General features: G+C 41.1%; 1 protein-coding gene across 2 annotated transcripts in view; it reads right to left on the reverse strand.

Moving 5' to 3' along the window:
- Positions 1 to 4,621, reverse strand: part of LOC129508008 (N-acetyllactosaminide beta-1,6-N-acetylglucosaminyl-transferase-like) — a 46,824-nt gene extending 42,203 nt beyond the window's left edge. For both annotated transcript variants that reach the window (XM_055322878.1, XM_055322879.1), the window contains exon 1: positions 3,666 to 4,621. In XM_055322878.1, the coding sequence (XP_055178853.1) occupies positions 3,666 to 4,590 (925 nt within the window). In that variant the 5' untranslated portion in view covers positions 4,591 to 4,621. The remainder of the gene's footprint in view (positions 1 to 3,665) is intronic.
- Positions 4,622 to 11,810: the final 7,189 nt, after the last annotated feature.

Below are 11,810 nucleotides of genomic sequence, written 5' to 3' on the forward strand. Positions count from 1 at the left end.
AGAAAATCTAAAATTACATACATGGCTCACATTATATTTCTATTGGATGGTGCTGTTCTAGCTCCCTGAGGCCATTTTGGTTGTGAGATATTTTTTGTCCTGGCCTATTCTTTGAGAATCCTAACAAGCCCCCGATCACTGCGATGAACTAGAACAATCTTAAAATGTCCCAAACAACCAACCAGCCAATTCATACATCAATAAGGAGCCCCTTCCAAACAAAATCTGATTTCCACAGAACAGGAGTAATAGTTAAACAAGACAGCCACTTCGGTTTCAATTCCCTTCCCTCTTCATGAGCAGGCCCTGTACTCAGGCTCACCCAGGTCCTGCATGTGCCAGCTGCACCAGTGAGAGGGCACTGGCTTCCAGAAAAGATCCTTCATACATATAAAACAGAAACTACTTCAAGGGCTGTCTTCTAAGTTTTTGAAAAGCACGGAGCAGTACATTGACTTTCTATAGCTTCACTGCTAACCAGAAGTGTAAGAATCCATTGCTAGTAGATAAACCAGGGTGAGAAAACAGGCTTTTATCTTTAGGTTTCTGTTCAACGAACTGATTAGAATCATCCTTTAGAATCTAACTCTCGGAGTGGAAGAGACTCACAGGCCATCTTGTCTAACACTTGATAAATGAGCTGCTTTTGCAGCATTTCCCCTCTGTTTCTCCATATCACTTGGGCTTGTTCACCACTGAGGAAGCTACTCATTCCAATCCCAGATTGACAGGTTTTTAAATCTCCCACCACTGACCCTAGATTCTTCTTCCAAATGAACAAATTTTTTAGTTATATGAAGACAACGATCCTTCTTCAAATCTGTTTCAGATTGAATAAACGTTTTGTCTTGGTTCTTTCTAGAAAAAAAAAAGAGGGGGTACTGGCCTTTTATCCTTCTTGGGTACCATCTTTGGAACTGCTTTGTCAACATCTCTCCTTAAAATATGGTGCTCATACCTGAACAGTCTACATCATGCTTTATCCTCACAACACTTAAGACGGAAGTGGGGTTTTTCCTCCCTTATTCTGGACACTATAATTCTGTTGAAACAACTATATGCTTGTGACTCCTCCACCTCACTTTCTTGAGTCCTGATATCTTTTATCACTGCAACATTACCCCTTCCAGCTTTTGGAAAACCACAGATTTAAAAAGCACTCTATGAGATAACACCTCACACTTGTGAGAGTGACTATTATTAAAAAGACAAGAAATATCAAGTCTTGGAGGATGTGGAAAAAAGGGAACCCTCTTGTACTGTTGGTGGGAATGTAAATTGGTGCAGCCACTCTGGAAAACAATTTGGAGGTTCCTCAAAAAATTAAAAATAGAACTACCCTATGATCCTATTGCTGGGTATTTATTTGGAAAAAAATACTAGGTAAAAAAGATATGGCACCCATGCTCATTGCATTATTTATGATAGCCAAGATATAGAAATAACCTAAGTGTCAATAAGTGGATGAATAAATAAAGGAGATATGAAATCTCTCTCTCTCTCTCTCTCTCTCTCTCATCTATCTATATAATGCAATGTTACTGCACCATAAAAAAGAATGAAATCTTTCTATTTTTAAAAAATTTGTCTCATGTCAATTGAATTATTAGACCAGTCAGAAGAACTTTGAAGAAGAGGGGTAAATTTTTCCTCTCTGACAGTATATTTGAAAATTGCTAAAAAAGCAATTCTTAAAAGTTCTCATCACACATACCAAAAATTCTTGTCACAAGAAAAATAAAGTTGCAATTATATGTGGTGATGGTTGTTAACCAGATTTCTAGTGGTGATCATTCTGCAATATCTACAAAGAGCAGTATACCTGGAACTAATATAATGTAATATGTCAGCTATATCTCACTTAAAAAATAAATCTTTAAAATAAGTAAAGAGGCTGTTTTCAAGTGTTTGAAAAAAAAGGGTCCTAAGTCTATAAAGGTTTGTAAACAACAGTTAAGTATCTGCAGGGATCCCTGGGTGGCGCAGCGGTTTGGCGCCTGCCTTTGGCCCAGGGCGCGATCCTGGAGACCCGGGATCAAATCCCACGTCGGGCTCCCAGTGCATGGAGCCTGCTTCTCCCTCTGCTTGTGTCTCTGCCTGTCTCTCTCTCTCTCTCTCTCTCTCTCTCTCTGTGTGACTATCATAAATAAATAAAAATTAAAAAAAAAAAAGAAAAGTATCTGCAATGATTCACAGCCCTGGCTGTCCCAGAGAATTACCTGGAGACAGAACAAACACCTAAGGTGAGGTCTACCCTAGAAGTTAGGCCCTATGGGAAGTGGGGTCTGGCCTTATGTATTTTTAAAAGCTCTGAGTGAATGTAGAATGCATCCAGGGTTGAGCCACTAATCTCAAGAAACCATGAATCTGGTCCTCATATTGATTCAAGTTACTTCTCCCTTGAACTATGAATCTGAATTTTTATTTTGAATTGAACTAGTAGGACTGAATCAGTTCACTATAAACAACTAAAGGTCATTCAAATCGGTTAGAACTTGGACCAAAGGAAAGGTGCAGTTAATTTAGTAACAACTGAGATCTAATGGAAATAAAAAGAACATCAGGCTTAGGAGACCTGGTTTATATCATTTGCATGATCATTCACTAGCTGGGTAGCTTTTGAGCATATCACGCAATCACACTGCAGTTTCTCTGTCTATACAATGAAGGCACTGGTCTAGAAATCTTTAAGGTGGAGATCCCTGGGTGGCTCAGTGGTTTAGCACCTGCCTTCGGCCCAGGATGTGATCCTGGAGACCCAGGATCAAGTCCCACGTCAGGCTCCATGCAGGAAGCCTGCTTCTCCCTCTGCCTGTGTCTCTGCCTCTCTCTCTCTCTCTCTCTCTGTATTTCATGAATAAATAAAAAAAATATTTAAGGCCTTCTAAATTTCTGATTCAATTCCAGGAAAGAAATTGCAAAGAAGTTTTAAAGTCATACCCTGCTCCCAGTTTGAAAGCCTGTGAATTTAGCTATTGGAACTTCAACAGGAGCGAAAGTATTATTAAAACGTACACATTGTCATTCAAATTTACTGTATAATATTTATCTCTGATTGTAAATGACATCACACTTCGGGGAGAATTGGGTTTAGTCTTTCATATGCACAGCAGGCTTTCCCTCAATCCTTTGCCCTATCCAAGGCTGCAGCACACATCTGACATGGGTCTGTGGATCCAGAAATGCAGCTTGGCATATGAGCAAAATCCAGTTAGACAGCTGAGCTCCACCTCTGCCCTGCTAATCCCTACGCCTTAGTTTCCTCATCTGTAAAATGGAGATGAATTATATCATCAGTGATATCTGTGAGCAGAACTGCTATAAAGTTTTTTTTTAATATTTTATTTATTTCATTCATGAGAGACACAGAGAGAGGCAGAGACACAGGAAGAGGGAGAAGCAGGCTCCCTTCAGGGACCCCAATGCAGGACTTGATCCCAGGACCCCAGGATCATGTTACAGTTGCCTGTAACACCCAGTGAGGCAGATGCTCAACCACTGAGCCTCCCAGGTGCCCCTATAAAGATTTTTTTAAATTAACATTTGAAACTATAAAGATCTTTGAAATAACCTTTTGGTTTTTTACTATTTTTTCAAAAGCAGCTCATTCAGTATTGACTGTGCAATGTTCACTCAGAAGAACAAAAGTTAAGAGACTCACATACCTGGGATCCTATTGAGCGTCACCCAGAAGTGTTCATCAGGACTGTAAGTGTCTTTGGACCAGGAGAGCAAGTCAAGTGCATGCTGGTCTTGGAGGACAAAGTTGGTGAATTCCCTGGTGAGGGCCACATAGGCAGTGCCGAAGTAGATGGTCATGTTGTGAGGAGGTGGGGTCTTTAATTGTGTTGTTTTAAGCATGTAGGAATTCTTTTTGCTTAAGAGCTCCCGGTGGACGTACTTGGTCCGTCCAATGGCATGAGCAGGGGGCAGCACCCCGGGGGTGATGTTTTTCCCTTTAAATCCTTTCAGATACCGAACGATCTCCTTGTTGGTCTTCAGGGGGAAATCCTGGCCACACGTGTTGATGGCGTACTTCCAGGGCACCTCGGATGCCCCAAGGTCTTTAAGGCAGTTCAGGTCTGCCTGGAGCCTGGAAATCCCACCATAGACCACGGGCTCCATCTTCGAAGCCAGAAAAGCATTTGGGAAGCAGCTGAGCAATTGCTTCACTGCATTTTTAAATGTGTCTGTTGCCTTTTCATCCACATGCACACAGTAGACATTTTGGGGCATGTAAATCGCCCTGAAGAGTCTCTCAAAAGTGTCAAAGTCTTTGTGGATGGTCACTGTGTAAGCCAGAGGGAACCCTGCCTCCTCTTCTGATAGTGTTTCTGTTATATAGTGACTTTGAGCCATATACTCGTAACAGGTAGAGTCACTGAGAGTAGTTTTCAGTGCGTTCCCCGTTGGGTAAAAAACCCTCCCCTTAAAAATCTGGTGACAGACTTCTGTTAACGCCGAAGCATTGGACAGAGATGCCCTCAGAAAATGCTTCTCCTCCCATAACTTGTGATTGTAAACAAATACAAAAATCAGGGCAGTGATAAGAGACACAGTGAAAAGGTAATGCTTCCAAGAGACCATCATTCAAGACCAGAAAGCAAGGAAAATGTCTCCTGAGATCTGATCAGAGTGTAGATATATTCAACTTACATGTTCTCCAGAATCCGTAGATCATCCTCTTGGTTGACGTGATTCTGAGCAGCTATTCCCAGTGCCCTTCCAGGTAACCGTTTGGACCTTTTTCCTGTCTTTGCTTCTCATTCGCTGCTGTGTTTCATTTCCACCTTTCTTTGACACATTTCTGAAGTAGCTCCTTTGGATTTGCTTTGCTCCGGCTCCCAGTTCACCATGCAACCTGTTACCACACGAAAACAAGCCGTCTTGGGGAGGTTCTGATTCTGAGGTGTCCACCTTTCGCTGCTGGAAAGTCAGCGAAGAGTGAGGTCACCATTCTGCAAGTCAGCGCCCCCAAGACTTTCTCTCCTAGCCTTTTCTTCCAGCCAAAGGTTGGCAACTGTGTCAGTTCCCCAACTTCCTGTTAATCATTGCGTTCAACTGACTGGCTTTGTTTGCTTAAACAGCACTGCCAAGTTAAAAGCTTCAGTTCTAAGCATGTGAACACTGCCTGGAGAGACATTCTGTCAATAAATATTTAGTGCTTAAAAATTAATCGCTTAACCTGTCTTTTTCCACACACACACTCCGACCTCCCTATATCGACTGGGTATGCTATAAAGCAAGACATGTGATTGGCTGTTGAGCCAAATTCTTTCCAGGGCTTAATTGTCTCTGCTGCTAGTAAGGTCCTTAGAAAGGCACATTTGCAAAATTACCTCACCACCTAACTTATTACACAAAGTGACTGGGGTGCTTGATGAATTAAGGTTAATTTAAAAAAAAATATATATATATATATATATACCCCCCAAAACACCCCACCTCAAACATCCGTCCCTACCCCAAAGTTATATAAAGGCTAAAACTGCAGTTTGTGAAATGCCAAGTTGATCTAACCTGAGCCCAAGTTGTGGGTATGTAGAAAGCTAAGAGAGAGACAGCGTCTCAATCTGGGAAGTTCCAAAACTCACAGAGAGAGGTTTTTATGAATTTACAAACCCCCACAAAGGGTTTTTCCCTATGAAAAAAATGAAAATAATTTTACCACCTGCCTAGGTTAGTCATGAGAATAAAATGAAGTAACATGAAGAGTTCAGGGCCTTGCCCAGCAACCAGTTGAGGTGAGAGAGAAGAATGAACAAAAGTCCCTTCCCCATCACGTGTCAAGAAAACGACACAATCACCCCCACTCTGTTGAAACCTTTTTACACTTCCCTTATTCTTCCTTCTGTGAGCCCGAGCCTGTTAGATGAAATGTCAAAGTTAACACTGATCAGTTTTAGTATATTTGGTGGTTAGCTGCATGGGGGTGTGAACGTACGCTGTGCATACTTGCAGAAGTGGTGGGTTAGCACTGAGCTCACATAACCTTCATCTGTTTCTAGCTCCCACCACTGTCTGCACATGCTAGACAATCAAATATGTATTGATCGAGTGCTCTAGTTTTCATTTCTCTGTTTCCCTGATCACATTAGCATGAGATTCCAAATATTAAGGACTTCTAATCTTTATTTGTATCTATGGATGTGGGTACATTCAACATACTTATTTTCCCAATACATCTTAGTTATAAAGACAACATACTATTACAGAGAGTTGGTAAACACAATGTTTTCATGTCTGGTAGTCTATTTACCTCTTGCCCACAGACACACACATTTTGATTTTTGTGCTCAGGGTAGATGCAAGTGCACATCCTGCATTTTGTGTTTAATGTCATAGCCTAATATTTCCATGGTGCTACTCAGTCTTCATGGGGTATTGTCTTCACAATCATTACCTTAGTTCTAAGACACGAGACTGGGATAATTATTTGTTGTTTTTTCCCACCTCAGTTGAAAGCTTTATGCATTGGTGAAGGGATCTTCGGGAGCACAGGAAATAATGATAAGAATAGATGCTGGGAAATTCTCCAGAACTAGGTACATCAGTCTCACTGGTTTCTGGAATCTGATTCTATAGCATGATTCAGACTCACCATCTTGTCTATATGATCCCAAATAGAATTAAATCAACCCAAATACCTATTTCCATAACTATCTCTCATGTGCGTACCTACAATTCTTTTGTACTAATCATCTCTTCAGTAAGGTACTCATATAAGAATAATCTTTTCTGAAATGATGACTAAAATTTCTCTTGTTTAAAAAAAAAATGTTACTATGCCTCTAAGTCTCTGTCCACATCAAATGAAAGGGACCAGGGATGATTAAATGAAGCCATCAATACCTAACATGCTTATCTAAACTAGCCAAATTTTTACGGCTTCTCCTCTTAATATATCCAAATAACTTCCTGTGTTTATTCAGGCTATCACCTCATTCTTGGCACAGTCCCATCCCTCCAGACATTTCATATAGAAATGCATCTCTCACAGTTTGCTGGCTCTCCTCTGAATCTACAATCCCTGAATTTATAGTTACAGGGCAAAAAACAATTACAGTTTAGTACTCTGCTTAGTAGTTAACTGTACCTCACCTGACCTGCTACAAGGGTCCTCTGATTTTAAGCTCTAGAAACATTCACAATTAATTAAAATAGAATCTTCAACAATACTAAACATTTATTTATTTTATTTATTTATTTATGTTAAAGATTTTATTTATTTACTTGATGGGATGAGAGAGAGAGCAAGCATGAGCAGGTGGGGAAGGTTAGAGGGGGGAAGGAGAAGCAGGCTCCCCATCGACCAGGGAAGCCCATGTAAGGGCTCAATCCCAGAACCCTGAGATCATGACTTGAGCCAAAGGCAGATGCTTAGCCAACTGAACCACCCAGGTGCCTGGTAACAATGCTAACCATATTTTAAAGAATTAGTACCTAGCTTCTTCTTTTTTTTTTTTTTTTTTTTGTTTCCATCAACCCAATCTATCTGCTGCTTAACTTCCTGGTAAGCATGTAGGAAATGTGGGAAATGCTTGTTCTGATCCTCCTGGCTTTCCTGAGGCCCTATGCAATGTACCTCTAATCATCCTTCTAAATCCTGAGCTCTGGGCTCTTGCACTTATGAGAAATCATAGAAGAGGATGGTAATGGGTGACCATAAAAAACAGTGTGATTCTTCATCCCAGCTTGAGCATTAGATCCAAATGAATACCCTCAATTCTAAATTGGAGGCAGTAATCAAGTAAGATGGAGTTCTGAAGAAACGGAATTTGTTCTGACTGGTGGCTTGGTCACTCAATAAATAGTAGGTGTATATTTACGTCCCCAGAGTTCAGCCTGTGCTTACTTATTAGCATTCTTTTAAGTTTATTTTTTAGTAATCTCTACACCCTACATGGGGCTCGAACTCCCCACCCCAAGATCAAGAGTCACATACTCTTTCGACTGAGCTAGCCAGGCGCCCCATTATTAATGTATACTATAAATCCTTATCCTGGGCATAAATTAATTTTTGGTCCTCTAAGAAAACTGCGCTTAGAGTTTAATCTCGACAACTGATTTTAGAAAGGGAGCAGAAGGGCCCCATTTCTACAGATGTGGATAAGCTACCCATGATCCTCATTTTACTTATTCTTGGGGCCACAGGATGCCTAAAGCACTTTTTACATACTTCACCATGACATCGCCTCTATGCTCAAGTTAGAAAAACTAGGGAAGCCACATGGATATTTGCTCAGAGTCTACAAAAGTCTCGTTGAGATCGCAGGGAATGAGCGTCTTGGATTAAATTGGTTTTACATGCTCTTGACATTTTGCCTTTTTTCGTTATTCCAGCTCTTGCCCTGCCCTGGCTCTCCTCTCCTCCTCTTCTTTCTATTGATGTATTTACTATTGTTAAATTCAGTACCCTGTCTTATCCTCACCAATACTTTTTTATAACCACAGGAAACAGCCTGAAACAAGAATATAGACTAGAAGAGCCCTGGATTCTGTGTCAGAAAGTCTCCAGTTGGACCAGTACCACCATGGATAGCTCAGAGCCCCTGCACAAGGTATTGGATCTCACACCTCACAACTGGAGTTCAGACCTCACAGGAATGTCATGGGGAACTAATGAAGTAAAAGTACATTTTAACCACCAGACAGTGCCAAATACTTTATTAAAGTCTGGAAACATTTTCCCCTTGCTGAAAGAAAACTGAGGAACATACTGTAAATCATTAAATTAGAAATGAACATTGTCCTTTAATAAAAATTAAAAGTTGTAATTAAATATATGTGGATATTAATGAGTTAACAGGACAAATGGAAAAAATCCCAGTCCCCAGTAAGTACATGGCATAATGGGACACACTACTCTGAGCTAGTCTTTGAAAAGCCTTTAGAAATGGAAATCCTGTGTACCACTATCCAATGATTCATTCACTCATTCGACAATCATCTTTTGTGGGCTAACTTTATGCCAGGCAATGTGCAAGTTTCTAGAAATATAAAACATAAAGGCAACCCACATGAATATAATTCTATTGGGTCGTATACTGTTTGGGATTAAACAGAGATAACGGTGTGCGCCTCTCCCTCCAATCTCTTCTCCCCAATAATTTTTCCTAAATTAATTTCTCTCTCTCTCTCTCTCTCTCTCTCTCTCTCTCTCTCTCTCTCTCTCTGTCATTCCCAGGTAGATGAAGTTGCCCAGATGCATTCCAGAGCAAATACCTCCTTCTCTTCAAGGTAAAGGCAGGTTAACCAAATTAACCTTAATATTTAGAAGTGGGGTAACGAAATGTGGAAGCACAGTGCTCTGTTTGCCTTTAGTCCCACCCCAAAGGACTGGCCTGGGAACCTAAGAAGGATCTGTGCCTGGACTCTTGATGTGTCAAGTCACTGTTATCTAGTTACTACTGGTTTATCCCTTCCCTTCAGAATCCAGAAGGGCTTTGAATCTAATGCTTCCAATCCCGAAGAGGTTAAAAGCAGTTGCATAGGGAAACAGCCATCCTTGCCATAACTGGATCTCCCACTAGGACGCTTTCATGTAGGATGCATGAGATTTATTCTCTGGGATTCTTCTGAGACTGCCCATCCATTTTCTCCACTCAAAGTCTGCTTTTGCCAGAGAAGGGATTTTTGGATTTTCTTCAAAGATCATTGCTGCTTATGGTTCACCCTTAAACTAAGTTCCAGATGGGAAATCTGTTGGTCCCAGATCCAGAGTGAGTTAGCCTGGATTTAGATCTGTGTTCCTCCCACAGATCTGCCCACTAAGGACAGGAAATCATAAGAAAGCAACAGAATTTAGTAGAAATATCCTGGGTTGGGTGTTAAGAGGCTGGATTCCAGCATCCCTAATGCAAGTTGTCTACCTTGAGCAAGTTACTTTTTTCACAATGAGCCTCAGGCCAGGCAAACTAGGGTATGTGAGCTTTACATACCCTTCCAGAAATGAATCATGGCTCGAGTTCCAGCAGAACAAGCAAGGTGACATTATACTTTTAGCCAGGTTCCCCTCTTCCTGTAAATGACTAGAAGCAACTTATAAAATCCAATGGGTTTTTAAAAACAACATTTGCAGTGGAGTCAAGAAAAGCCAAAGGAATAGCATGTCAGCAATTCTCAAAATAACTTTTTCCCAAAGAGACTAAAAGAAGCCCAACTGTTTTAATAGAGTTTTCTTTTAAGTGTTGGGATTCTGAGAAAGTACTGCTTTTATGTACTTGTTCCTGTTTTTCGTACTTACGGTCATGGATTATTTTTCTAATCGGAAAAGAAAAATTGTAACGGCTTCAGCTGGTTATCTTTTCCTTCATCCCCAGCCCCACTGTGTGTGTTGGACATAGATCGACAATTCAACTTCCTCATTAGCATTCAACTTCCTCAACTTCAAGGCCTAACATTCTGTACCACTTGCAAAAGTATGAAAAAACAGACCCTACTCCATAGGAATCTTGCTAGAGAAGTAAATACAATGCTTTTTTAAAGAAAAATTTATTCATGAGAGACACAAAGAGAGAGGCAGAGACATTGGCAGAGGAAGAAGCAGGCTCCCTGTGGGGGTCCTGATATGGAACTCGAGCCCAGGACCCCGGGATCATGACCTGAGCCAAAGGCAGACGCTCCCACTGGGCCACCCAGGTGCCCATAAATACAATGCTTTATGGGATCTTACATCTTTTACCAACAAAGGACAAAAATCATCAGATATCTATTTTTGTATACATTGGTGCTTTTTGGACTCAGCTTTTGAAGGTGAAGGGGGTAGGGGTGGGGAAGAAGCAGCTCTTCTGAAGGTTAAGGATTGGGTCCTCTCATTTTGAAAGAGCCAGTCGAGCCAAAAGATCTCAGCCAAAGCTGATTTTCCATTCCTTGGCAATGACTTTATTACTTCACCCTACCGGTTAATAGATTGTGCCCATTCGAATTACTTCAGGACTTCCCTGATCTTTAGGGGGCTCCATTCTCTTTTCTGAATACCCTCATCCTTCCTTCCTCTTGATCCACCTAACTGACTCTTCTCCATAATTAACAAGAGAACATTTAAATTCCACGCCCTCCGTGGAGAAAACTGGCCACCCATAAAGACAAAGAAAAATGGCTAGTAGACATTAAGAAAGGATCAGCTCTCAATGAATTGCAAATAAAAACAACAAAGCATCTCTTTTCTCTTTAATACAAATAGCTTTTAAAAAGAAACACCTAAAATGGGATGCCTAGGTGGCTCAGTGATTGAGTGCCTGCCTTAGGCTCAGGCGTGATCCCTGGGTCCTGGGAGGAGTCCAGCATCGGGCTCCCTACTGGGAGCCTGTTTCTCCCTCTGCCTGTGTCTCTGCTTCTTTCTGTGTGTGTGTCTCATGAATAAATAAATAAAATCTTAAAAAAAACAACAACCCACAAACACCTTAGAGTACCCCCTGGGAACAGAGGTGTGATGACATAAGCCCTCTTGTACACTGGTGGTCTGATTGATAGTTAAAACATATTTTGAAATGCAGTGAAAGGGTTCAGAGTATGCTGCTCAAAGTCTGCCATTTTGACCTAAAGGATGATTGTGAGCTCAAGTGATTCAGAAGAAGGAAACAGAGGAAAGTCTGCCCTTCCTCTCTCTAGCAGGAAAAGCAGGATGATCCTTCACACTTGATCTTGGCCAAATGGCCTTGAAGTGATAGGATGGTCTTAATCCCTGACACAACTCTAGACCCTATGGAATAGCACCAGAGGAATCTATATCACAAACTGTACTAACTAGCTCTTATTTTCCATAGTGTCCCCCACATATTCCTTTTACTACAACTTGCTGCCTCCCC

This window comes from Nyctereutes procyonoides, unplaced genomic scaffold, assembly GCF_905146905.1.
Source record: "Nyctereutes procyonoides isolate TBG_1078 unplaced genomic scaffold, NYPRO_anot_genome, whole genome shotgun sequence".
Lineage (NCBI taxonomy): Eukaryota > Metazoa > Chordata > Mammalia > Carnivora > Canidae > Nyctereutes > Nyctereutes procyonoides.